The sequence below is a fragment of the Anolis sagrei genome, chromosome 2, assembly GCF_037176765.1.
Source record: "Anolis sagrei isolate rAnoSag1 chromosome 2, rAnoSag1.mat, whole genome shotgun sequence".
Taxonomy (NCBI): domain Eukaryota; kingdom Metazoa; phylum Chordata; class Lepidosauria; order Squamata; family Dactyloidae; genus Anolis; species Anolis sagrei.
In genome coordinates this window covers 164,745,026-164,771,888 of record NC_090022.1, presented here as the reverse complement: position 1 = coordinate 164,771,888, position 26,863 = coordinate 164,745,026, and the positions used below count along the sequence as shown (strand labels likewise).

General features: G+C 44.8%; 1 protein-coding gene across 2 annotated transcripts; it reads left to right on the top strand.

Moving 5' to 3' along the window:
* PGLYRP2 (peptidoglycan recognition protein 2) lies at positions 1–26,863 on the top strand. 2 transcript variants are annotated; one of them, XM_067464046.1, is made up of 6 exons: positions 1–121; positions 10,465–10,567; positions 13,431–13,541; positions 17,764–18,663; positions 22,505–22,715; positions 25,312–26,863. In XM_067464046.1, exons 3-6 carry the CDS (start codon positions 13,481–13,483, stop codon positions 25,649–25,651), a joined length of 1,512 nt encoding a protein of 503 aa, XP_067320147.1. In that variant the 5' UTR covers positions 1–121; positions 10,465–10,567; positions 13,431–13,480; the 3' UTR covers positions 25,652–26,863. The 2 variants fall into 2 exon arrangements, with proteins under 2 accessions (XP_067320147.1, XP_060619517.2); XM_060763534.2 differs by lacking the exon at positions 10,465–10,567.

The window sequence follows — 26,863 nt, the reverse complement described above, 5'->3', positions numbered from 1 at the left end:
GAACCACATCTGGCCATGAGAATGGGGAAATCACTTGTGTAATGCTGGGCAGCAGTGGGGAATTATATAAAGTCAACAGAAGCTGGATGCACCAGCACATATCCGTTTCCTGCAGAGAGAGGTAAGTGTTGACTTTTCTACTGGGTGGCTAAGGGGATGTGAATGCCTTAGGAACATATGCTAGAGAGGTACTTTCAGCTCCCCTTCTGCTCAAAGAGCATTAGGTATTGAGTCAATTTTTTTGTCGTGTCAAAAGCAACCTGAGAAACTGCAAGTCGCTTCTGGTGTGAGAGAATTGGCCGTCTGCAAGGACGTTGCCCAGGGGATGCCCGGATGATTTGATGTTTTTATGATCCTTGTGGGAGGCTTCTCTCATGTCCTTGCATGAGGAGCTGGAGCTGATAGAGGGAGGTCACCCGCCTCTTCTCGGATTCGAACCTGCAACCTGTCGGTCTTCAGTCCTGCCGGCACAGGGGTTGAGTCAATAACCTGCCTGTTATTCAGTGCACTCACTAGAGACAATGTCCTTTCGGTTTAAAGAATTCTGTAACCTTCTTGCTTCTGGTACTAAGCCCCCGTCAATATTTTCCATTTGGAACCATGCAGTGCAGAATGACAACAACCTTAATTCCACAAAGTATGCTGATAATAAGTGTTGAGGCTACTCGTGGCTGTTGTGACAAAGCTGGAATAAAGAATAGCCCTAGAGTTTGAGCCTGGCCCACTAGAGGGGATGTAACCTCCTCTGGAAAAGTTTCCAAAACTTTCAGCTGGGTAGATGACCAACCCATTAGTACCTCCATTCTGTCTCAGTTGTTCCTTGAACCACAGTTTAAGGTAAAGGTTGTCCCCTGACATTAAGTCCAGTCATGTCTGACTCTGTGTGGTGCTCATCTCCATTTCTAAGCCGAAGAGCCAGCGTTGTCCATAGACACTTCCAAGGTCATGTGGCCAGCATGACCTCATGGAGCGCCGTTACGTTCCCGCCAGAGTGGTACCTATTGATCTACTCACATTTGCATGTTTTCGAACTGCTAGGTTGGCAGAAGCTAGGGCTGACAGCAGAAGCTCACGCCGCTCCCTGGAATCGAACCTGCGACCTTTTGGTCAACAAGCTCAGCAGCTCAGTGCTTTAACCCACTGCGCCACCGGGGAGCCCTATACCACAGTTTAATGGTGTTCATCTAATTCATTTGCATAGCCAGACATCAAATTAGACCTCTCAAACAACCCCATTTGGGTTTGATGAAGATAGAGCTGCTACCATTCACATATTGGTGGCACCTCTGATAATATCTAAGTGGTTCTCAACCTTCCTAATGCTGTGACCCCATTATACAGTTCCTCATGTTGTGGTGACCCCCAACCATAAAATTATGTTCATTACTACTTCACAACAGTAATTTTCCTACTGTTATGAACTGTAATGTAAATATCTAATATGCAGGATGTATTTTCATTCACTGGACTAAATTTGGCACAAAGACCCGATATGCCCAAATTCGAATACTTGAGGGGATTGATTCCATCATTTGGGAGTTGTAGTTCCTGGGATTTATATTTCACCTGCAAACGAAGAGCATTCTGAACTCCGCTAATATGGAATTAAACCAAACTTGGCACACAGAACTACCATGACCAACAGAAAACACTAGAAGGGTTTGGTGCGCATTGACCTTGAGTTTGGGAGTTGTAGTTCACCTACATCTGGAGAGCACTGTAAACTCAAACAATGATGGATCTGGACCAAACTTGGCATGAAAATCATTATGTCCAAATGTGGACACTGGTGGAGTTTAGGCAAGATAGACTTGACATTTGGGAGTTGTAGTTGCTGGGATTTATCGTTCACCTACAGTCAAAGAACATTCTGAACCCCACCAAGGTTAGAATTGGACCAAACTTCCCACACAGAACCCTCATGACCAACTGAAAATACTGTGTTTTCTGGTGGTCTTTGGAGACCCCTCTGACACCCCCTCACAACCCCTCCAGGGGTCCTGACCCCCAGGTTGAGAAACACTGCTCAACTTAGGCAGAAAAAAATGAAATGCAAAGATACAGAATGGGGGACAATGCCTGCTCCTCTGGACACATTCCAGCTTGTCAATATCTCTCTTCATGCGAGGTGCTTTACGTGCGAGTAGGCCGTGCAGTGCTGCTCCTCCCTTGGCAGGCTCACGCTATCCGTCAGGCTTGATGGACAGCGTGAGCCAGCCAAGGGAGGCTGCCGCGGCGCTCCATGCAGTCATGCTGGCCACATGACCTTGGAGGTGTCTACGGACAACGCCGACACTTCGACTTAGAAATGCAGATGAGCAGCACACCCCAGACACGACTGAACTTCATGTCAGAGGAAAACCTTTAACTAGGAAAATTGTGGAAGATCCAGGGTGGGAGAAAGAACTCTTGTCTGTTGGAGGTAGGTATGAATGTTTCAGTTGGCCACCTTGATTACCATTTCGTAGCCTGACAGTTTTTAGGGAGAATCCTTTGTTGAGAGGTGATTAGCTGGCCCTGATTGTTTCTTGTCTGGAGTTCCCCTGTGTTTGAGTGTTGTTCTTTATTTAAAATTATAAATTTAGAGTTTTTTTTAATACTGGTAGCCAGATTTTGTTCAGACTAGAAATAGGAAGATTTCCCATTCTCTGCTCCTGGAATTACTGCCTAAAGAGGGCTAGAAAGAACCCCCTCTAAGGGCCCTTCCACACAGCAAAGTAAGATATGTGCAATGTGCATAGACATTTTTTAATTGATTTTTTAAAAAAATTATAGTCCGGCCCTCCAACGGTCTGAGGGACAGTGAACTGGCCCCTGGCTTAAAAAGTTTGAGGACCCCTGCTCTAGCAAGCTGAGTAGTCCACAACATCCCAGGCTATATGGGGAATATGGATGTATCGTGATATACAGTAGAAGTAGCTCAAAACACCCAAGACATTTAAGTCCATTATTTTATTTAGCTTGATGTGCAGATTCGCAACAGTAAAAGTTTATAGTTCATTGGGTTGCTGTGAGTTTTTTGGGCTATATGGTCATGTTCCAGAAGCATTCTCTCCTGCCGTTTCACCTGCATCTGTGGCTGATATCTTCAAAGGTTCTGTTGGCAGTGAAGCAAGTGGAATGTATATCTGTGGAATGTCCAGGCTGGGAGAAAGAATTCTTGTCTGTTTAAAACAAGTATGAATGTTGCAATTAACAAGCTTGAATGGCATTCAGCAACTATGAAGTTTCAAAATCAATCAGTGAGGGTATCTGCATAGAGGTAGCCCGACCTCTGTTGCCTGGGGGCACCCTCTGTTTGGGAAGTGTTGGCTAGCACTTGATTGTTTGTTGTCTGGAGTTCTCCTGTTTCTGAGTGGTGTTCCCTATTTACTGTCTTAATTATTGTTTTTTAATACTGGCAATCAGATTTTGTTCATTTTCATGGTTTCCTCCTTTCTGTTGAAATTGTTCACATGCTTGTAGATTTTAATGACTTCTCAGTGTAGTCTGGCATAATGGTTGTCAGAGTGGTCTAGAATTTCTGGGTTCTCAAATCATATTCTGTGTCCAGGTTGGTTCATCATGTGCTCTGCTATAGCTGACTTCTCTGGTTGAATTACTCTGAAGTGCCTTTCATGTTCTTTGATTTGTGTCTGGGCACTGTGTTTGTTGGTCCTAATAATAATAATAATAATAATAATAATAATAATAATAATAATAGGTGACAGCAGGATTCCAAAGAAACAACTGAGAAAGCTGAGATGATATAGGGATTTAAAAATCGAACTGCAAAGACTCTAGCACAAACCAGTAAAGGTGATCCCAGCGATGATCGGCACACTGGGTGCAGTGCCTAAAGACCTTGGCCTGCACTTAAACACAATCGGCGCTGACAAAATTACCATCTGCCAGCTGCAAAAGGCCACCTTACTGGGATCTGCATGCATTATTCGCCGATACATCACACAGTCCTAGACACTTGGGAAGTGTCCGATGTGTGATCCAATAGCACTGGGATTGTGGCGCAGCTGGCTGAGTGTCAGCTGCATTAAGATCACTCTGACCAAAAGGTCATGAGTTCGAAGCCAGCCCGGGTTGGAGTGGGTTTCCAACCAATTGTGTGTAGCCTGTTGTCGACCTTTGCAACCCGAAAGACAGTTGCATCTGTCAAGTAGGAAAATAAGGTACCACCTTAAAGTGCGGGGAGACTAAATTAACTGATTCATGAGGCCATAAAGAAGACTCCAGCAAAGCATTCTAGCGGGGAAGCATGCGGGGAATGCGGAAGTGCTTCATCAGCGTCGCAAATGGACGATGAAAGCGACAGCTCCCCTGGCGGCCAGAAAAAGTTAAATAGCCTCTGTGTACGTCTGTATATGTTTGTATGTCAAAAATTGGCATTGAATGTTTGCCATATATGTGTACACTGTAATCCGCCCTGAGTCCCCTGCGGGGTGAGAAGGGCGGAATATAAAAGCTGTAAATAAATAAATAAATAAATAAATAAATAAATAAATAAATACAACAGCCAGCACAGTGTCTGCTATTTATTTGTCATGTCAGAGCAACCAGTCCATTATATTACATTTCTAACGGAACAAAGCAAACAAAGACAAAATACGAAACTTGTGAGTTTGGTAGTTGGTTAAATGTCCTTTGACCAGTATCTGGCCACTTGGAATGCCTCTGGTGTTGCCGCAAGAAGGTCCTCCATTGTGCATGTGGCAGGGCTCAGGTTGCATTGCAGCAGGTGGTCAGTGGTTTGCTCTTCTCCACACTCGCATGTCGAGGATTCCACTTTGTAGCCTCATTTCTGAAGGTTGGCTCTGCATCTCGTGGTGCCAGAGCGCAGTCTGTTCAGTGCCTTCCAGGTCGCCCAGTTTTCTGTGTGCCCAGGAAGGGAGTCTCTCATTTGGTATCAGCCATTGGTTGAGGTTCTGGGTTTGAGCCTGCCACTTTTGGACTCTCGCTTGCTGAGGTGTTCCAGCGAGTGTCTCTGTAGATCTTAGAAAGCTATTTCTAGATTTAAGTCATTGACGTGCTGGCTGATACCCAAACAGGGGATGAGCTGGAGATGTCATAGCCTTGGTCCTTTCACTATTGGCTGCTACTTCCCAGCGGATTTCAGGTGGTACAATACCGGCTAAGCAGTGTAATTTCTCCAGTGGTGTAGGGCGCAGACACCCTGTGATAATGCGGCAGTGTCTGCTGTGGACTCATCTTGTTGTGTTTCAAATAATAATAATAATAATAATAATAATAATAATAATAATCTACTTTATTTATAACCCGCCACCATCTCCCCAAAGGGGACTCGGGGTTAACATGGAGCCAAGCCCGAAAATAATACAACATAATTAAACACAAAACAGTAAAGAAAAAAAATCACATCGTAACAAAATATACGAAATAACAAATGAAATAAAACAGTATAAACATAACATAATATAATCAACACAACGGGCGGGCCAAATGTATGGGGTAAAATGTTAAAAGGTTAAAACCCTGGGTGTGATAGGAGCACAAAGTGTATGTGCAAGAAAGGAACCAAAGATGGAGGAGCAGTGGGGTTCACCCTTTTTAAAGGTGGAGCTGCTTTATCATAAGAGCGAATTGTGGGTGGAAACAAACAAACGGATTGAATGGTCTCCCTCTGAAGGCACATCGGAAGAGCCAGGTTTTTAGCTCTTTCTTGAAGGCCACTAGGGTAGGGGCTTGTCTAATCTCCCCAGGTAGCGAGTTCCAAAAGCGGGGGGCCACAGCAGAGAAGGCCCTCTCCCTCGTACCCACAAGTCGAGCCTGTGATAGAGGAAGGGGCAAGAGAAAGGCCTCTCCGGAAGATCGAAGAGATTGTGCAGGTTTGTGGTAGAAAAGGTAGGAGGGTCCCAAACCATCCCTATGTAGACTTGTCCACATCTGCATGGTATATAGTAGACTCCTGCAGTGATTAGAGGATCCCTCTTATCCAATGGTTCTCAACCTGTGGGTCCCCAGGTGTTTTGGCCTACAATTCCCAGAAGCCTCAACCAGCTGTTAGGATTTATTTATTTATTTATTAATCGAACTTATATGCCGCCACTCCCCTGGGGCTCGGAGCGGTTTAAAAGAATGGCTAAAATCTAACAACATTTAAAAACAATTTAAAACAATTTAAAAACAGCAAAATCAAAAATTAAAGGCCTGTCGAGACAGGTATGTCTTACATGCCCTGCGGAAAGCTGGTAAGTCCCGCAAGGCACGGACTTCAGGTGGCAGAGTATTCCAGAGTGATGGTGCCACTGCTGTAAAGGCTCTGCATCTGGTTGCTGTTAGACGCAAGGTCTTGACACTGGGAATTTCCAATAGATCTTGGTCCTCAGAACGGAGGGATCTTTGGGGTTGGTAGGGGGTGACGCGGTCCCTCAGGTAAATCGGCCCCAGACCATGCAAGGCCTTAAAGGTGAGTACCATCACTTTCAAAGTGATACGGTGCTCAATTGGTAACCAGTGCAGCTATAATAAGATTGGTGTTATGTGGCATCTCATCGGAATTCCCGCAAGAAGCCGAGCAGCTGCATTTTGTACCAACTTGAGCTTCTGGATCACCCACAGAGGAAGGCCAATGTAGAGGGCATTCCAGTAGTCCAGTCTTGAGAATACCGTAGCCTGGATCACCGTAGCTAGGTCATCCCTGGACAGGTAGGGGGCCAGCCGTCTAGCCTGCCGCAGATGAAAGAAGGCGGTTCTACTAATGGCGGAGACCTGGGCCTCCATCGTCAGCAGAGGGTCCAAAAGGACTCCCAGACAGTTTACCAATGATGACGGGCATAGAGCCTCACCATCCAGGGTAGGCAGCTGGATATCCCCACTGCCCGGTTGAACCAGCCATAGGATCTCCGTCTTTGCTGGATTCACCCTCAACCTGCTGGCACGCAGCCATCCAGTAACGGCCTCAAGGCACTGATGGAAATAATCGGGTACAGAGTCCGGTCGGCCTTCCATCTTCAGCACTAGCTGAGTGTCATCAGCGTACTGGTAACACTCAAGCCCAAAACCTCGGACCAGCTGAGCAAGTGGTCGCATATAGATGTTAAACAACAGAGGGGAGAGAATGGCCCCCTGAGGAACCCCACAAGATAGAGGGGACCTCTCAGAGACCAGGCCTCCCCTCTCCACTCGCTGCCCACGGTTGTGAAGAAAGGAGGACAGACAGTTTAAAGTTGTCCCCCTGATTCCAACAGCAGCAAGGCAGTGGGTCAAAAGATTGTGGTCGACTGTGTCAAATGCTGCTGTGAGATCCAATAACACAAGCAGCGCTGACCCGCCCTGGTCAAGCTGGCATCGGAGGGGATCCGTGATGGAGACCAGCAAAGTCTCTCTCCCATGCCCCGCACAGAAGCCGGACTGGAAGGGATCTAGTCCGGCTGTGTTGTCTAGGAATTGCTGCAACTGCTCCGCTGCTGCCCTCTCAATCACCTTGCCCAGGAACGAGAGATTTGAAACTGGGCGGTAACTGAAGGGGAAGTGAAGGGAAGTGAAGGCCAAAACATCTGAGGACCCACAGGTTGAGAACCACTGCTCTTATCCTTTGCTGAATGTAGGAGAGAAGGCTACTAGAACATGGCCATACAGCTCAAAAAACTCACAGCAGCCCAGTGATTCCGGCTATGAAAGCTTTCAACAACACAAATTATAGTTCATTGTTGATGAACAGTTCCCATGAAGGTAGACTCCAGTGTGCTGGCTCATTTCCAATACAGTGGGAATCATTAGAACTCCACCTTGCCATGTTGTACAAATCCAGCCTATGACTTCAGCTGCCTTTTATTTAAATAAAAGTACATCAAACAAACACACCCTGTACTTAGGAAGGGGAAAGTCCACAAAATCTGATAGCAAAGTTTCAACCACAAACAGTACACAGGAGTATGTGTATGCTATACATATGCAATAATAGTACCAAAGAAGAGAACCAGTTTGCAGGATTTTTAAAAAGATTTTATTAGAAAATTGAATATCAATACTCCAGAGGACAGGAGCAGGATTCAAAACGATCTTGACAGATTAGAGAGATGGGCCAAAACTAACAAAATGAAGTTCAACAGTGACAAATGCAAGATACTCCACTTTGGCAGGAAAAACGAAATCCAAAGATATAGAATGGGGGACGATGCCTGGCTCGAGAGCAGTACGTGTGAAATAGATCTTGGAGTCCTCGTGGACAACAAGTTAAACATGAGCCAACAATGTGATGTGGCGGCAAAAAAAAGCCAATGGGATTTTGGCCTGCATTAATAGGAGCATAGTGTCTAGATCTAAGGAAGTCATGCTACCCCTCTATTCTGCTCTGGTTAGACCACATCTGGAATATTGTGTCCAATTCTGGGCACCGCAATTCAAGAGAGATATTGACAAGGTGGAATGTGTCCAGAGGAGAGCGACTAAAATGATCAAGGGTCTGGAGAACAAGCCCTATGAGGAGCGGCTTAAGGAGCTGGGCATGTTTAGCCTGAAGAAGAGAAGGCTGAGAGGAGATATGATAGCCATGCATAAATACGTGAGAGGAAGTCACAGGGAGGAGGGAGCAAGCTTGTTTTCTGCTTCCTTGGAGACTAGGACGCGGAACAATGGCTTCAAACTACAAGAGAGGAGATTCCATCTGAACATGAGAACTTCCTGACTGTGAGAGCCGTTCAGCAGTGGAACTCTCTGCCCCAGAGTGTGGTGGAGGCTCCTTCTATGGAAGCTTTTAAACAGGGGCTGGATGGCCATCTGTCAGGGTGATTTGAATGCAATATTCCTGCTTCTTGGCAGGGGGTTGGACTGGATGGCCCATGAGGTCTCTTCCAACTCTTTGATTCTATGATTCTATGATTCTATGAAGACAGAATTTTGTGAAATCTCATGATTGTAAAGGAGATTCCACTTGAACATGAGGAAGAACTTCCTGACCGTGAGAGCCGTTCAGCAGTGGAACTCTCTGCCCCGGAGTGTGGTGGAGGCTCCTTCTTTGGAAGCTTTTAAACAGAGGCTGAATGGCCATCTGTCAGGGGTGCTTTGAATGGGATTTTCCTGCTTCTTGGCAGGGGGTTGGACTGGATGGCCCATGAGGTGTCTTCCAACTCTAGGATTCTATGATTCTATGACAGCCTCAATGGCCATTGAAAATAAACATCTGATTTTGCCTTCTACCCATGTGATTCGGCCTTCTGGGAAACATAGTTTTCTAAGATCTACAGAGACACTTGCGGGAACGTCTCAGCAAGTGAGAGTCCAAAAGTGGCAGGCTCAAACCCAGAACCTCAACCAATGGCTGATACCAAATGAGAGACTCCCCCCTGGGCACACAGAAAACTGGGCGACTTGGAAGGCGCTGAACAGACTGTGCTCTGGCACCACGAGATGCAGAGCCAACCTTCAGAAATGGGGGTATAAAGTGGCCCCCAAACACATGGTTCTTGTGGTAGCTGAAATCACATAACACAGATACAGCCCTAGTTCTCAAGGAGACCTTTAAATGCCCAAATAGTTGTAAACTCATTGATTTAAATTCTCTATTCAACCTGAAGTCAACCTCAGCTGCTTTACAAGAGAAAAAAAAGGAGAAAAGTGGGTGGGAAGAACCATAGAACTTCTGTGTGTTTACATATTTCCACCCTTGTAATTCCACTCTCACTAACAATATTCTCTCTGTTCTCTTTTAGAGCCAAACACAATCCTTCTGTTTAACAATGAGCTTATAGCCTTGCTCAGTGAACCTAAGACTTTGCCAACATATAATCTAATGTGAAGCAGATTCCAGTCATTTCAATTTTTCTAACATTCATAGGGCAATTCTTGGGACGGGTGGGGAATGGATGTTGAGGAAGCTCTTTTCTGCATTCAGTATATTGGTAACTGTGCAGAATAATGCATTTATGTATGCTCCTGGAGGCAGTGCTCATCTCTGGTTCTGGGAGGTGCTTTCTTCCCACCCAAGCTTCCACAACATCCATTCCCCACCCCTCCCAAGAATTGCCCTATGAATGTTAGTAAAGGGTAAAGGTAGTCCCCTGACATTAAGTCCAGTCATGTCTGACTCTGGGGTGTGGTGCTCATCTCCATTTCTAAGCCGAAGAGCCAGCGTTATCCATAGACACCTCCAAGGTCATGTGGCCGGCATGACTGCATGGAGCGCCGTTACCTTCCCGCCGGAGCGGTACCTATTGATCTACTCACATTTGCATGTTTTCGAACTGCTAGGTTGGCAGAAGCTAGGGCTGACAGCAGAAGCTCACGCCGCTCCCCGGAATCGAACCTGCGACCTTTCGATCAACAAGCTCAGCAGCTCAGTGCTTTAACCCACTGCGCCACCGGGAGCTCCTATGAATGTTAGAAAAATTGAAATGACTGGAATCTGTGTTGTCACCTCCTGGTCATGTGGCCGTCAAGATTGTTTTTGCCTTTTCCCATTGAAGTGGTACCTATTTATCTACTCACATTTACATGTTTTTGAACTGCTAGGTTGGCAGAACTAGGGCTAACAGACAGGAGCTCACCCCGTCTCACGGATTCGGACTGTGCAGAATGAGTCATATCCATCATGTAAGATTGTATCAATCTTCAGGTTAGTGGTTCAGCAACATGAGAGTTTAACCCATTGCGGTACTAAATCCTTAGTACCGCAATGTGAATGTATTTTTTTTAAAAAAAAAAAAAACTAAGAGGATGGTCACATGTATTGAGAAGGTCTGGCCATGTATGTTGTATTGCGAAAAAATATATGCCTTCATCACTTGCAGTACAAACCAACTGTAATTCTAAGGAACTTTTCAAGGTCAACTCTGTGTACAGTCATGACATTAATCTAATCTGGAAGTTACACAGTCGTCTATATAACCATGATGGAAAAAAGTACTCCAGCAAAAGCATGCGGGGAATGCAGAAGTACTTCATCACTGTCGCAGATGGACGATGAAAGCGACAGCTCCCCTGGTGGCCAGAAAACTTAAATAGCCTCTGACTGTCTGTCTAGCTGTTGTGTGTCTTTGGCATTGAATGTTTGCCATATATGTGTATATTGTAATCTGCCCTGAGTCCCCTGCGGGGTGAGAAGGGTGGAATATAAATACTGTAAATAAATAAATAAACAAATAAATCTTGTTTGAGACACAGCTCGTGTTTCAGCCTTCGCTGATAAAAGACATCCTTGACCACATTTACCACCTGAATGTCCAGAAACAAGACAAGGGACAGGGCCTTCTCAGTGGTGACCCCCCACTTGTGGAATTCATTCCCAGTGAGATTAGATCGGCATCCTCCCTCCTTTCTTTTAGGAAAAAACTGAAATCGTATTTTTGGAACCAGGCTTTTGACTAGCAGGCATAACGGTATTTTGGACACTGAACTGGACCATATGATTGTTGTAATAATGGAAATTGCTACATGACTGTATAATTAATTTTATTGTTTTTAATCTATTGTGTACTAGCAGTCCCCTGCCACGCGTTGCTGTGGCCCAGTCTGGTAATCTGGAAAATAAAGTAATGAGAAAGTGTTGGTCTCTAATATATGTAATGTCTTTCTGTTTGTGGGTAAACAGTATTTCTTGCAGTTTCTTTGTCAGTGTTGATGTGGAGATTGCCTGGTTTGCCTACTCTGGAACATGCAACATATCATTGCCCTTCTTTAGGGGTCCCTTTCAAATCTTTGAAACCGCATCTGTTATATACATATATGTGTGTGAGTGGCTGGATGGCCCTTTGTCAGGAAGGCTTTGATTATGTTTTCTTGCCCTGGTGAAGGGAGTTGGACTGGCAGCATTTCTCAACTTGGGAAGTCAAGACCCCAGGGGGGGGGGTCCTCACCAGGGGGGTGTCCGAAGGGTCGCCAAAGACTACCTTAAAACACAGTATTTTCTGTTGGTCATCAGGGTTCTGTGGAAAGTTTGCCCCAATTCTTTCATTGGTGAGGTTCAGAATGCTCCTTGATTGTAGGGGAACTATAAATCCCAGTAACGACAACTCCCAAATGTCAAGGTCTATTTTCCCCAAACTCCACCAGTGTTTACTTTTGGTCATATTGAGTATTTGTGCCAAGTTTGGTCCTGATCAGGGGCGGCTCAACCCATTACGCAAGGTATGCATTTGCAGTATAGTTGATTTTGCCCAGGGGCGCTCTTGAGGCGCTCTTGGGGAAAAATAGACCTTGACATATGCGAGTTGTAGTTACTGGGATGTATAGTTCACCTACAATCAAAGAGCATTCTGAACTCCACCAATGATGGAATTGAACCAATTATGGCACACAGAACTCCCACGACAAACAGAAAATATATATCAGTGATTGGTTGGGGGGGAGGGGCACCAAAATTCTGTTTGCTTACCGTTGAAAATTACCTAGGGCCGCCTCTGGTCCTGATCCATCATTGTTTGAGTCCACAGTGCTGTGTGGATGTAGGTGAACTACAACTCCCAAACTCAAGGTCAATGCCCACCAAACCCTTCTAGTGTTTTCTCTTGGTCAGGGGAGTTCTGTGTGCCAAGTTTGGTTCAATTCCATCATTGGTGGAGTTCAGAATGCTCTTTGATTATAGGTGAACTATAAATCACAGCAACTACAACTCCCAAATGACAAAATTATAAATTTTTGATTGATGGTCTCTCCTTGTGTAGTGAGACGTCTTATGGCCAAATTTGGTGTGATTTTGTTCATTGGTTCTTTTGTTTTTAAGGTACTCATTATGCACAGAGCATTTATATATATATATATATATATATATATATATATATATATATATATATATATATACACACACACACACACACACACACACACATATATAGATTTATGGCTTTATAGTGTTGTTATATTGTCATGTTTGTGGCATCGAATTCTTGCCAGTGTTAGCCGCTCTGAGTCCCCCTCAGGGGCTGAGAAGGACGGGGTAGAAATGTTGTAAATAAATAATAATAAATAAATCTACGTGGGTGAGAACTCTTATTTTCACTAACAGGTACATTTAAAAAAACCCTAGTTGGTGTATTTGTGTGTGTATTTAGTACTATTCTAGTTATTCAGTCATCTCTTATAGCAAAACAGGTTGTTCATCTGGAGGAAGGTCAGTTTCAGCTTTCCTAGCATGCAACTTCCAATGTTACCAAAACCTGATTTGACCAGAGTAATACAAAAAATGGAACATGCCGTACCAATTATTGTCCTACAGCACCACCTACAAGCCTCCAGGCATAAGAGGTGGGGGAAATCCAGTCTGCACACAGCCGTAGCTCAAATGAAGAGAGGCAAAAACTCATGGTCCGCCTCACAGGCTGTCCAAATGGACCTTTCTATTCAGCAAGACATGCGGCACCATCTGGGAATGCTGTGTGAATAGGCTACCTTCATTCCCTGTTAGTCTTCAGAGATACTTTGGTGGCCCAGACCCTCATCACTGCTTTGTGTTTTCTCCTCTTCCTCCCACTACATTGCAGGTGCCATCTGACTCCACTGTCAAAAGGCTGCTCTTCACCCTCCTGGAAAGATGTTCCTGATACGGCTGGGATTTGTGACTGTGCTTCTTTGTAGTCCTGTGATGAGTACAGGTAAGACTCAATCAACACACTTGGAAGCCTGTGTGATCCTTCAGGAAACCGTCCAAAGAGATTAGCCAATCACACCTAGCTCCAACAGACAAGAGTCCTTTGTCCCACCCTGGTCATTCCACAGATATATAAACAACCCTTTTTCCTATTTCCAACAGACCTCACTACCACTGAGGATGCTTGCCATAGATGCAGGCAAAACGTCAGGAGAGAATGCCTCTAGACCAGGGGTCCCCAAACTTTTTGAACAGAGGGCCGGGTCACAGTCCCGCAATCTGTTGGAGGGCCGGATTATATTTTGAAAAAAACATGAATGAATTCCTAGGCACTCTGCACATATATTATTTGCAACCCCCTCCCCCCAAAAAAACAACCCCACACTTCTATATAAATAAAAATGTAATGTTCGTTTGTGGGATTAACAGAACTCAAAAACCACTGGACGAATTGACACCAATTTTGGACACAAGACACCTAACAACCCCATGTGTGTCCTTCACTCAAAAAATTGATTTTGTCATTTGGGAGTTGTAGTTGCTGGGATTTATAGCTCACCTACAATCAAAGAGCATTCTGAACCCCACCAACGATGGAATTGAACCAAACTTGGCACACAGTTCTCCCATGACCAACTGAAAATACTGGAAGGGTTTGGTGGGCAGTGTCCTTTCGTTTTGGAGTTGTAGTTCACCTACATTCAGAGATCATTGTGGACTCAAACAATGATGGATCAGGATCAAACTTGGCACAAATACTCAATATGCCCAAATGTGAACACTGGTGGAGTTTGGGGGAAATAGAATTGTGACATTTGGAAGTTGTAGTTGCTGGGATTTATAGTTTACCTACAATCAAAGAGCATTCTGAACCCCATCAATGATGGAATTGAACCAAACTTGGCACACAGTTTTCCCATGACCAACAGAAAATACTGGAAGGGTTTGGCGGGCAGTGTCCTTTGGTTTTGGAGTTGTAGTTCACCTGCCTCCATAAATCACTGTGGACTCAATGATAGATCTGGACCAAACTTGGCACTGATATTCCATATGCCCAAATGTGAACACTGGTGGAGTTTGGGGGAAATAGAATCCAGAGATTGCTGTGAACTCATACAATGATGGATCTGGACCAAACTTGCCACTGATAATGATAATAATAATAATAATAATAATAATAATAATAATAGTAATTGATGCGCCCAAATGTGTCAAACCTTTTCAGAGTGGCGCTGCGGGGCTTGTTCTCCCGGCGCGGCTAGGAGTGGAGTGGGAGGCGCCTTGTGGCCATGGAGAGCAGAGTGGCCGGAGCAGAGGGTTCCTTCCCGCTATTGGCGGAGCGGTGCCGGGTGGGCGTGGCCAGGGAACGGCGGCGTTCCCTGGCCACGCCCACCCGGCACTGCTCCGCCAATAGCGGGAAGGAACCCTCTGCTCCAGCCCCTCTGGTCTCCAGAGGACCCACCTGGGAGGCTTCTCCCTCCCACACGAGCTGAGCGGCCGGAAGAGAGGGTTCCCGTGATTGGCGGAGCGGCGCTGGGTGGCCATGGCCAGGCCAGGCCATGCTGCACGGGCCGGAGAAATGTCCTCGGCAGGCCGCATACGGCCCGCGGGCCGTAGTTTGGGGACCCCTGCTCTAGACCATAGCCATATAGCCCGAAAAAACCTACAACAACCCAAATTAGCCAAGACTTCTGTGAAATAAACAAGAGCATGTGATATCCCTGGGGGTGCATCTATAGTGTCCAATTAATGCAGTTTAATGCCACTGACTGCCATGGGTCAGTGCTATGGAATCATTAGTGTGGTAGCTTGGTGAGGCACCAGAGCTATTTGACAAAGAAGACTAATAACGAGGCATGGATAGAGCCACGTCAGATTACTCGTTACTCATAATAATTTCATTAAAGTTACCTTTTTGAAGAGATTTCGAAGCATTCTAAAACCTCGGAAGTCCCTTTGCCCTTCCAAAGCTTTTTCCGCCATTTTTGTTACAACTCAGGAAGTGAGTCGGAAATAATTCAATGTATTTTCAGCTCTCTAGCCTGCTGGGAGGTTCCTTGCCTCCCCTCCCAGCCAATCAGGGGAGAAGTTTTTGGGGAGGGGAGGGGTTTCGGCACTGGCAGCCATTGCTGTATATAAAGGGGAGCACATGGCTCAGAGGCTCATTTGGAGCCAGGAAGGGAAGGGAGAAGGTGAAAGAGAAAGACAAAGATTAAGGGAAGGGAGGTTGTGTTGAAGGGAGGTTGGAAGAAGAACATGGTGGGCAAGCAAGCAGGAAGGAAGAAGGGCTGGGAGAAGGGCTGTTGCCAGCCGTGCTTGGCTGCTGGGTTGCTGCTTGCCTTCAAAGTGTTGTTGTTGTTGGGGTTTGGGTTGGGTGGCCACCATGAGGGTAGTGTGTGGGTGAGTGGCGTGGGTGGAAGGAGCAACACAGAGGAACCAAAGCACTCACTCCAACATTTTTAAAAGCCAACATTGTAGCTGGTCTCTCTGGCCTCAGTGTTTTTTTAGTTTGTGTTGCACATTACCTCAAAAGTACTAGATCTCCCATTAATTCAAGCCACTCTTTGAACACAAACTCTCCTTCCCAAAGTAGTGAAATCAGCTTCTAAAGCAAAAAGGGCAGGGCTGTTTGTTATTTTCTTTGTTTGCTGTGAGTTGCCTTAGAAGACACTAGAAATCACATACTTTCCTGCCTATCCTTCCCTAACTCATGAAATTAGCTCAAAAAGCCCCTAAAGCTCTCAGAGCTGTTTGTTTATTTCTTTGTTTGCTTTGCGTTGCCTAAAAAGACACTATTGTGCAATCACGTCCGCCATTAACAAAGTGTTTCGGAAATTTTGGAAAGTTCCGATTTTTTTCCAGAAAAATTCAGAATTCAATTTTGAATCAAACCACCAGCTCCTTCTACATTCAAACAAGTTTTAAACTATTTTTTTGGATCAACCAAGCTGTTACAATCCAGAGTAGAGAACGAGGCCTAAGATAACTATCCACCACACTTGGCTGTGAAAAACAATCCTTTTTTATTGAAGAAAAATGGTTACAAAATAAAGGAAAAATGCAAGTCAAAACCACAGCAAAATCAGCAAACATGAATTTAAATGGACAAAGCAAAACCAAAAGCCTCTCTGGGAAATACTTGAATCTGTTAGCAATCCACTAACCGTACTTGATATCCTAGAAATCTTTCCATACTATGGCCAGGGAACTGGGAGAATTGCCAAGGTCTTCATCAATTCTGAAACGATGCCTGAACTGAGGCAATCAGCCTGGCGTATTGCAATTAAAACTCAAGAATGGGTTCCGTGAACCGCCCTTCTGTTTTGAAGCCAATGTTTTTAATTCTTGAATTCGGGAGGATCGACGCAAACTGAGTGTTTTATTTCTGTCTTCCCAAATTTGGCTCCTTCTGTTGTCATTACAGTTAACAGGTGCAGAAGGGAGGGAAAGTTCAAGGTCTCCCTCTGAAACATTCTCATGAACACTGGTACTTTCATTTTCCAAATCTACAGAAGTTCCTTCCTCACTAATTTCAGGAACATTGGCATTTTCCAAACCTACAGCAGATTCTTCCTCACTAATTTCAGGAGCATGGGCATCAAAAGGTACATTTCCACTAGCATCAGTAAATATACTTTCATTAGCATCAGGAGGAACAAACAGAGAATCAGGTTCAAGTTCTAACTCAGGCTGAACCCCAACACAAGCCTACTAATAACCAGAGGTGTGCGAAACGTCTGACCTTCGGGAAGAAAGTTAGATCCTGGTTGTAGGACCAACAATTTCTCAGAGCAATAATGAACAATGACAATTGGAATGGCTCCTGGAATATGCTTTTAGACTGTGTGTTTTAAGTAATTATTTTAAGTGATATGTTCTAATTATGTAATTTTATAGTTCATATTGTTTTATTTTATATGTATCAGGGCATTGAATTGTGCTTCTGTTATGAGCCGCCCTGAGTCCCCTTCGCAGTGAGAAGGGTGGGGTATAAATGTAGTAAATAAATAAAGTCCCATTAATTTGGAGGGCTAACTATAGAACCAGACCTGTCCCAAATGAGACCTTTGTGTTTTGGGTCAGGGAGCCCAGCCTTTTGTACAGCATGCTGGGTTCAAGAATTAGTCAGCTGTGCACCCTGGATGAATTGATTTTTGCATTCTTCATGTCATTTCCTGCCTGCCTGTGCAAACCTTTCTCTTTCTTTCTTTCCTGCCCATTTCCAGGTAGTTTGACATTCCACATGAGTTCAGTGATTGGGATTCTAAAAGATTTGGAATTCCATCTGAATGGGACTCTGGACCTGGCTGTAAAGGAGCTTTTTCGGGAAGTAGAATACTGCAATGGCAAGTTGTGGCAGCAGTTCCCTTGCCCCGTGACTTCAGTGCCATCAGATATATCATACCTGAACGAGCCGCAAAGGACTTTCCTCAGAAACCTGGTAAATCACACAGTTGATGCCACCTTGGTAGAACATGGGGTGGTCTTAACTCCTGACGGGACCACAATTTCCCTCAGTCCTCTCCTTGCTGGAATAGCAGTTGGATCCAAGAGAAGGAAGGACACAGTTCTTCTTGCCACACCTTTGGTCACTGACTCATCAAATAACTCTCATCCAGAGCCACAATTAACTCTAGACCCTCTCTTTGCCACCACAATAGCTATGGACCTTGGCATGGCTTTCCTGCTCTTTGAGACCAACCAGAGTGAAGTGGCCCTGGGGCCAAATGGATGCTGGGATAACATCTCTGCACCCCATACATTCACCTTGATGGGACCTCCCTCCAATATTACTGATGCTTTCATCAATGGTGCCATGGACGGCCTCATTCTGGGAACCTTTGTTGCAGAGAAATCTGAGCCAATGACCAGTCTCAGTGCCCTCCTGGGTGACTACTATGGAAGAAAAGGCCTGAAGTGGAAAAATCGTGTGACTAAGAGCAACTTCCGACGAAATAACTTTGCAGCCCTGGTGAGCGAGGAAAAACTAAGGGACCAAGTACGGCGTTCCATGCAACTACTTAGGCAGCTGCATAAAGACAGTCCCCTTTTCGAAGGTATCCCAAGTGAGGAAACAGGATTTCTTGCAAATCAAGCGGTAGAAGAATTCATGGCATTATATGTAGGTAAGTTGCAAGTAGTTCAGAATATCTCTTGAATAGAACTACTTATTTTATTGCTGTTTTCTCTAGCTTAGATGTTCTGGTACGGCTGTACCAGGAGCTCCAATTTTCTTTGCTTTGTATTAAATGTTTGCTTGCAGTCCAAGGTTCCAGGAATTCTGCAGATAGGTGGCTTCCTTTGGTTGCAGTCATAGGGCAAGTCACCTGTCCATCATCGTTAAGTTTTGGTTCCGCCCCTTGCTCAGGACAATTGGGAAGGGAAGGGAACCATTTTTAGTTAGTCTCAGCAAGGAAAACTAATGTACAGGACGTGTGCAAGCTTCTCCTGTACAAAGGTTTCAACCCTTAAGGCTTTCCGGGGGAGAACAGTCATAAGAATCTCCAAAGATTTCCAGGGAAACAGCCCTAAAGACCAAAGAACTCCAGCTGGAGAATCTACTAGCCTTACTGGTAGGTCCACTCGGCGTTCGAGACACAATTCGACCCGGTAGCGGAGCCCACATCAATAAGATTTAAGATTACAGTCAGCCTGGGAGAAGTTAAAAAGGGGATTTTCCTTTAAAGCAAAGAATTAGTTATTGAAGACAATTGCCTGTTCTTCATGAACAAGATTTGGAAGCCACCAGTTGCATAAAAGCCTGGAATCATTTGTTTAACTTTCAGAAGTCAAGAGAAATTTCTGTTTGATTGTTCATTAATTTATTATTTGTCGTGTCAGGGCAGCCAGTCAATTATATTACATTTCTAACAGAACAAAGCAAACAAACAGACAAAATACAAAATTTGTGAGTTTGGTAGTTGATTAAATGTCCTTTGACCAGTATCTGGCCACTTGGAGTGCTTCCGGTGTTGCTGCAAGAAGGTCCTCCATTGTGCATGTGGTTGCATTGCAGCAGGTGGTCAGTGGTTTGCTCTTCTCCACACTCGCATGTCATGGATTCCACTTTGTAGCCCCATTTCTTGAGGTTGGCTCTGCATCTCGTGGTGCCAGAGCGCAATCTGTTCAGCGCCTTCCAAGTTGCCCAGTTTTCTGTGTACCCAGGGGGGAATCTCTCATTTGGAATCAGCCATTGGTTGAGGTTCTGGGTTTGAGCCTGCCACTTTTGGACTCTCACTTGCTGAGGTGTTCCAGCGAGTGTTTCTGTAGATCTTAGAAAACTATTTCTAGATTTAATGTTCATTAATAAAGGACTTTGTTATACTTCACAAGCCATCTAAAGACCATTTGTGGTGGAAAACCTCTGAGAACTTCTCTTCGGGGGGGCCCTGGCTTCCTGCTGGGCTCAAGTCGCACATCCTATTTAAAGACAATTATTTACAGGCCCAGCGCGCAACAGAACATTAGATGTCTGGCCTGTCTATATGTAACTACAGTTGCTGCAAATCCATCGAAATGGCTTCATTGGTTTCTAAAGATCCCATTACACTGTTGGAGTTCAGCCTGTGATTGTGTTTCAGGATCAGGGTGCTTTGGATGTGGGAAGTGATGCCAATGAATTTCAAGATGGCAATGGTTTGGTCAATGATACTGATGAGGAGAAGGACCAGGAGACCCCTGTGCAAAGTGTAGTTTCCCATGAGAATGTCCCTGAAGGGTGTGGGGATGATAGTGTACTCCCTGAATTGCTACCACAGAGTTCCCAGGATTTGGGGCTTGAAAACAACTGGGCACCTAGCCCAGCTGCATAACTTAATGAGCAAATAGATAGACGAGACGAAATTAGTCAAAACAGACAGGCCGAACAGTGCCTTTAGCGTTCTGCCAGGCTCTGACAGAAAAAGATAAAGGAATCTCAAGTAAAGCTAAGCCAATTCCTGAGTGCTTAATGAGGGGATAAAAATTCCAAGTATGGGAAATATAGTCAGATGAAGCATCGTTGGAATCAAGTGTAGTTCTTGTACTTGTCTCATGAAAGCTTTGCTTTGAAGATTCTTGTCTTAGTATTTCTTGTTTCATGGCTTGGATTCTTGGAATGTATGAATGCCTACTCATGCCTTGGATTAATGTTTCCTGTTTTCCTGAAATATATTAGAGAAGTGTGGACTTTGTTTTTATGGACTTTGCTGAACTTTACCCGGGACTATTTTAGCTCCTGCTTATCTTCATACCTAATTGGATTTACCTATTTCTTTAAAGTGCTTTTTACTTGCTGCTTTTTAATTATATATATATATATATATATATATATATATATGCTCAGTGCATAATGAGTACCCTAAAAAGAACCAATGAACGAAATCACACCAAATTTGGCAACACAATGTCTAACAACACAAGGAGTGACCATCACTCAAAAAATTATGATTTTGTCTTTGGGAGTTGTAGTTGCTGGGATTTATAGTTTACCTACAATCAAAGAGCATTCTGAACTCCATCAACGATGGAATTGAACCAAACTTGGCACACAGAATTCCCATGGCCAACAGAAAATACTGGGGTTTGGTGGGCATTGACTTTGAGTTTGGGAGTTGTAGTTCACCTACATCCAGAGAGCACTGTGGACTCAAACAATGATGGATCTGGACCAAACTTGGCACAAGCACTCAATACGCCCAAATATGAATACAGATGGAGATTGGGGGAAATAGACCTTGACATTTGGGAGTTGTAGTCACTGGGATTCACAATTCACCAACAATCAAAGAGCATTCTGAACCCCATGAATGACAGAATCGGGGCAAACTTCCCACACAGAACCCCCATGACCAACAGAAAATACTTAAGTCCATCCAGTCCAACTCCCTTCATCAGGGCAAGAAAAGGTAATCAAAGTCCTCCTGACAAAGAGCCATCCAGACATAGATAGATATATATATAAATAGAGAAGATAGATATAATTCACACACATACAGATATAGTATCATATATTTGAAAGGGACCCTTAAAGAAGGACAATTATATGTTCCATGTTCCAGGGTGGGCAAACCAGACACTCTCCACATCAACACTGACAAAGAAACAGCAAGAAATACTGTTTATCCACAAGCATAAAGAAACTACATATATGAGAAACCAACACTTTCTCATTACTTTATTTTCCAGATCAACAGACTGGGCCACAGCAACGCGTGGCAGGGGACAGTTAGTCTAAAATAAAATGATTGTTTTCCAATCAATGGTGTGGTGTTTACAGTCAGAGGGCTTTTCCTGTCCTGGAGTGCAACACACACTAACTTAACAAAGTGTTCTAGGGTGCTTTTACCCTGGCTTCAGGACAGAGCTCCACGCTGGCCATCACACAATGTTGTGTAACTTCCAGCTGAGACCCCACCCCAACTGGGGTGTAAGTGTCATTGGAGGCTTTGCTTACAACACTGCGCCTCAGCACTTAAGTGATGCCTCCCCCATGTGATGAGGAAAATATATTTTGTATTGTCGATGGCTTTCATGACCGGAATCACTGGGTTGTTGTAGGTTTTTTTGGGCTACATGGCCATGTTCTAGAGGCATTTCTCCTGACGTTTTGCCTGCATCTATGGCAAGCATCCTCACTACCTCTGAGGATGCTTGCCATAGATGCAGGCGAAATGTCAGGAGAAATGCCTCTAGAACATGGCCATATAGCCCGAAAAAACCTACAACAACCCAAAATATATTTTACTCCTATGAGATAGGAAAATTTCACATGGGGCTTACATTTATGCAAAAGGGATATTGAGGATAACATCACATCATGGTTCTAGCTTACCTGGGCTCCTGCAGTCACCAGGCAAACATGTTATTGGAACTAGACCTAACTACCATGTCTCAAATGTGCCTTAGTTTAACAGTTTGCAGCTTCCCAAAGCATAATGTCTGCTGTTCTGCTCTGTAACTCTTTTTTGTTTGACTCCTCTTCCCCAGAGTGTCCTCCAATCATCCCAAGATGCATGTGGGGGGCCCGGCCCTATAGAGGAACACCAGCACAGCTTACTCTGCCCTTGAACTTTGTATATGTCCACCATACTAGCAGTCCTTCAAAGCCATGCCAAACCTTCTCAGCATGTGCAGCTGACATGCGCTCCATGCAGAGATTCCACCAGGATGTCCGTGGCTGGGATGATATTGGCTACAGGTGAGCATTCATTCATGTGTGATGAAAGGTGAGAAACTCAAAGAAGCTCCTAACATCTCTACTTGCTTGGTGTCCTTTTTCCTTTTCAAAAGGCATATGTGTGTACCACATTTAATACACAGTTAACACATTTTCAGAAGCATGCCTAAGCACTCAGGTTTGCAGACCTGGGCCCCCAGTGATGCAATGGGTTAAACCCTTGTGCTGACAGGACTGAAGACCGACAGGTTGGAAGTTCGAATCTGGGGAAAGCACGGATGAACTCCCTCTGTCAGCTCTGGCTTTCCATGCGGGGACATGAAAGAAGCCTCCCACAAAGAGGGTAAAACATCATAGAATCATAGAATCATAGAATCAAAGAGTTGGAAGAGACCTCATGGGCCATCCAGTCCAACCGCCTGCCAAGAAGCAGGAATATTGCATTCAAATCACCCCTGACAAATGGCCATCCAGCCTCTGCTTAAAAGCTTCCAAAGAAGGAGCCTCCACCACACTCCGGGGCAGAGAGTTCCGCTGCTGGACGGCTCTCACAGTCAGGAAGTTCTTCCTAATGTTCAGATGGAATCTCCTCTCTTGTAGTTTGAAGCCATTGTTCCGAGTCCTAGTCTCCAAGGAAGCAGAAAACAAGCTTGCTCCCTCCTCCCTGTGGCTTCCTCTCACATATTTATACATGGCTATCATATCTCCTCTCAGCCTTCTCTTCTTCAGGCTAAACATGCCCAGTTCCCTAAGCCGCTCCTCATAGGGCTTGTTTTCCAGACCCTTGATCATTTTAGTCGCCCTCCTCTGGACACATTCCAGCTTGTCAATATCTCTCTTGAATTGTGGTGCCCAGAACTGGACACAGTATTCCAGATGTGGTCTAACCAAAGCAGAATAGAGGGGTAGCATTACTTCCTTAGATCTAGACACTATGCTCCTATTGATGCAGGCCAAAATCCCATTGGCTTTTTTTGCTGCCACATCACATTGTTGGCTCATGTTTAACTTGTTGTCCACGAGGACTCCAAGATCTTTTTCACACGTACTGCTCTCGAGCCAGGCGTCCCCCATTCTGTATCTTTGCATTTCATTTTTTCTGCCAAAGTGGAGTATCTTGCATTTGTCACTGTTGAACTTCATTTTGTTAGTTTTGGCCCATCTCTCTAACCTGTCAAGATCGTTTTGTATTCTGCTTCTGTCCTCTGGACTATTGGCTATCCCTCCCAATTTGGTGTCATCTGCAAACTTGATGATCATGCCTTCTAGCCCTTCATCTAAGTCATTAATAAAGATGTTGAACAGGACCGGGCCCAGGACGGAACCCTGCGGCACTCCGCTCGTCACTTCTTTCCAAGATGAAGAGGAAGCATTAGTGAGCACTCTCTGTGTTCGTCCACTTAACCAATTACAGATCCACCTCACCGTAGTTTTGCCTAGCCCACATTGGACTAGTTTCCTTGCCAGAAGGTCATGGGGGACCTTGTCGAAGGCCTTACTGAAATCCAGGTACGCTACATCCACGGCATTCCCCGCATCTACCCAGCTTGTAGCTCTATCGAAGAAAGAGATCAGATTAGTCTGGCATGACTTGTTTTTGATAAATCCATGTTGACTATTAGCGATGACTGCATTTGTTTCTAAGTGTTTGCAGACCGCTTCCTTAACAATCTTTTCCAGAATCTTGCCTGGTATCGACGTGAGGCTGACCGGACGGTAGTTGTTTGGGTCGTCCTTTTTTCCCTTCTTGAAGATTGGGACCACATTGGCCCTCCTCCAATCTGCTGGAATGTCTCCCGTTCTCCAAGAACTCTCAAAGATGATTGCCAATGGTTCCGAAATGACTTCCGCTAGTTCCTTCAGTACTCTTGGGTGTAGTTGATCTGGCCCTGGGGACTTGAACTCATTAAGAGCGGCCAGGTATTCCTGGACGACTTCTTTCCCAATTTGGGGTTGGATGTCCTCCAATCCCTCATCCACTCCATCTTGCTGAGGTTGAAGACTCTCTTTTTGTGAGAAGACCAAGGCAAAGAAGGCATTAAGTAGTTCTGCCTTTTCCCTATCCCCTGTCAGCATTGCCCCATCTTCTCCGCGAAGAAAAACATCCTGCCGTCCCCTGGGCAACGTCCTTGCAGATAGCCAATTCTCTCACACCAGAAGTGACTTGCAGTTTCTCAAGTCACTCCTGACACACAAAAAAGTAATCAATCACAAAACAAAGAAGCAGCACTACTCAATATGTCTAAAAGCATCACATAATTTGACCTGAAATTATAATCCACACGAGCCCATCATTTCTAAGAAGTATGCTTATTTTGAATATACCATAATCAACCCTCATGTTAGGAGCCCCCGGTGGTGCTGTGGGTTAAACCCCTGTGCCAGCAGGACTGAAGACCGACAGGTCGCAGGTTCGAATCCGGGGAGAGGCGGATGAGCTCCCTCTATCAGCTCCAGCTCCTCATGCGGGGACATGAGAGAAGCCTCCCACAAGGATGATATGTCAAATGTGCATTTGCTCCGAAGAAAACAAATACCACTCTTTTTCATATTATGAAACCCAGAATAACAAATTCCATTCCTGCCACCCTAAAACTTGTCTTTTCTCTCTGCACAGCTTTATTGTTGGAAGTGATGGGTACCTGTACCAAGGCAGAGGCTGGCACTGGGTAGGGGCTCACACCCTGGGCTACAACAGTAAAGGTTTTGGTGTCAGCTTCATTGGGGACTACATGAAGGCCCTTCCAGCCACCTTTGCCATGGAGCTTTTGAAGAACAACTTCTTGCAGTGTGCAGTGAGAGGCTCAAGGCTGCATGCCAATTATACCATCTATGGACACCGTCAGATGGTATTAAACACCAGCTGCCCAGGAGACAGACTCTTCCAAGAAATAGAAACATGGAAAAGATTCAAGGTCAGATGCTTCATGGACAAGGACACTCACCGCTGTGTTTAAAGCACTGCACAAAGATCCCTGACACAAGAGATGGACAGGTAGATGTCTTCAATCAGCATCTTTTTGTGCCCAAGTCAAACACCAGGGGGCAGCATCTGCCATGAGTCAAGGAGGAATCCACTCACATCCCATCTATATAAATAAAAATGTAATGTTTGTTTGTGGGATTAACAGAACTCAAGAACCACTGGGGGAATTGACACCAAATTTGGACGCAAGACACCTAACAACCCAATGTATGTCCTTCACTAAAAAAAATGATTTTGTCATTTGGGAGTTGTAGTTGCTGGTATTTATAGTTCAGCTACAATCAAAGAGGATTCTAAGTTCCACCAATGATGAAATTGGGCCAAACTTAGCACAAAGGACTCCAATTACCAACAGAAAATACCAGAAGGGTTTGGTTGGCATTGACCTTGAGTCTGGGAGTTGTAGTTCACCTATATCCAGAGAGCACTGTGGACTCAAACAATGATGGATCTGGACCAAACTCTACAAGAATACTCAATATGCCCAAATGTGAACACTGGAGGAGTTTGTGCAAAATAGAATCTTGTCACTTGGGAGTTGTAGTTACTGGTATTTATAGTTCACCTACAATCAAAGAGGATTCTAAGCTCCACCAATGATGAAATTGGGCCAAACTTAGCACAAAGGACTCCCATGACCAATAGAAAACACCAGAAGGGTTTGGTTGGCATTGACCTTGAGTTTGGGAGTTGTAGTTCACCTACATCCAGAGAGCACTGTGGACTCAAACAATGATGGATCTGGACCAAATTTGGCACGAATATTCCATATGCCCAAATATCAACACAGATGGAATTTGGGGGAAATAGACTGACATTTGGGAGGTATAATTACTGGGATTTATAGTTCACCTACAATCAAAGAACATTCTGAACCCCACCAATGACAGAATTGGGGCAAACTTCCTACACAGAACCTTGATGACCAGCAGAAAATACTTAAGGCCATCCAGTCCAACTCCCTTCACCAGGGCAAGAAAACATAATCAAAGCCCTCCTGACAAAGAGCCATCCATAGATATAGATGATTCACGCACACACAGATATAGTATCATATATTTGAAAGGGAGACCTTAGGGAAGGCTGAGCGAAGGAAGATCGATGCTTTTGAGCTGTGGTGTTGGAGGAAAGTTCTGAGAGTGCCTTGGACTGCGAGAAGATCCAACCAGTCCATCCTCCAGGA

Bases quoted from the DNA above. Each gene is read 5' to 3' on its own strand.
- PGLYRP2 (XM_060763534.2), top strand. From the start codon at position 13,481: ATGTTCCTGATACGGCTGGGATTTGTGACTGTGCTTCTTTGTAGTCCT. The intron at 13,542-17,763 runs GTAAGACTCAAT...GCCCATTTCCAG, and splicing joins TAGTCCTGTGATGAGTACAG to GTAGTTTGACATTCCACATG. The intron at 22,716-25,311 runs GTGAGCATTCAT...CTCTCTGCACAG, and splicing joins TGGGATGATATTGGCTACAG to CTTTATTGTTGGAAGTGATG.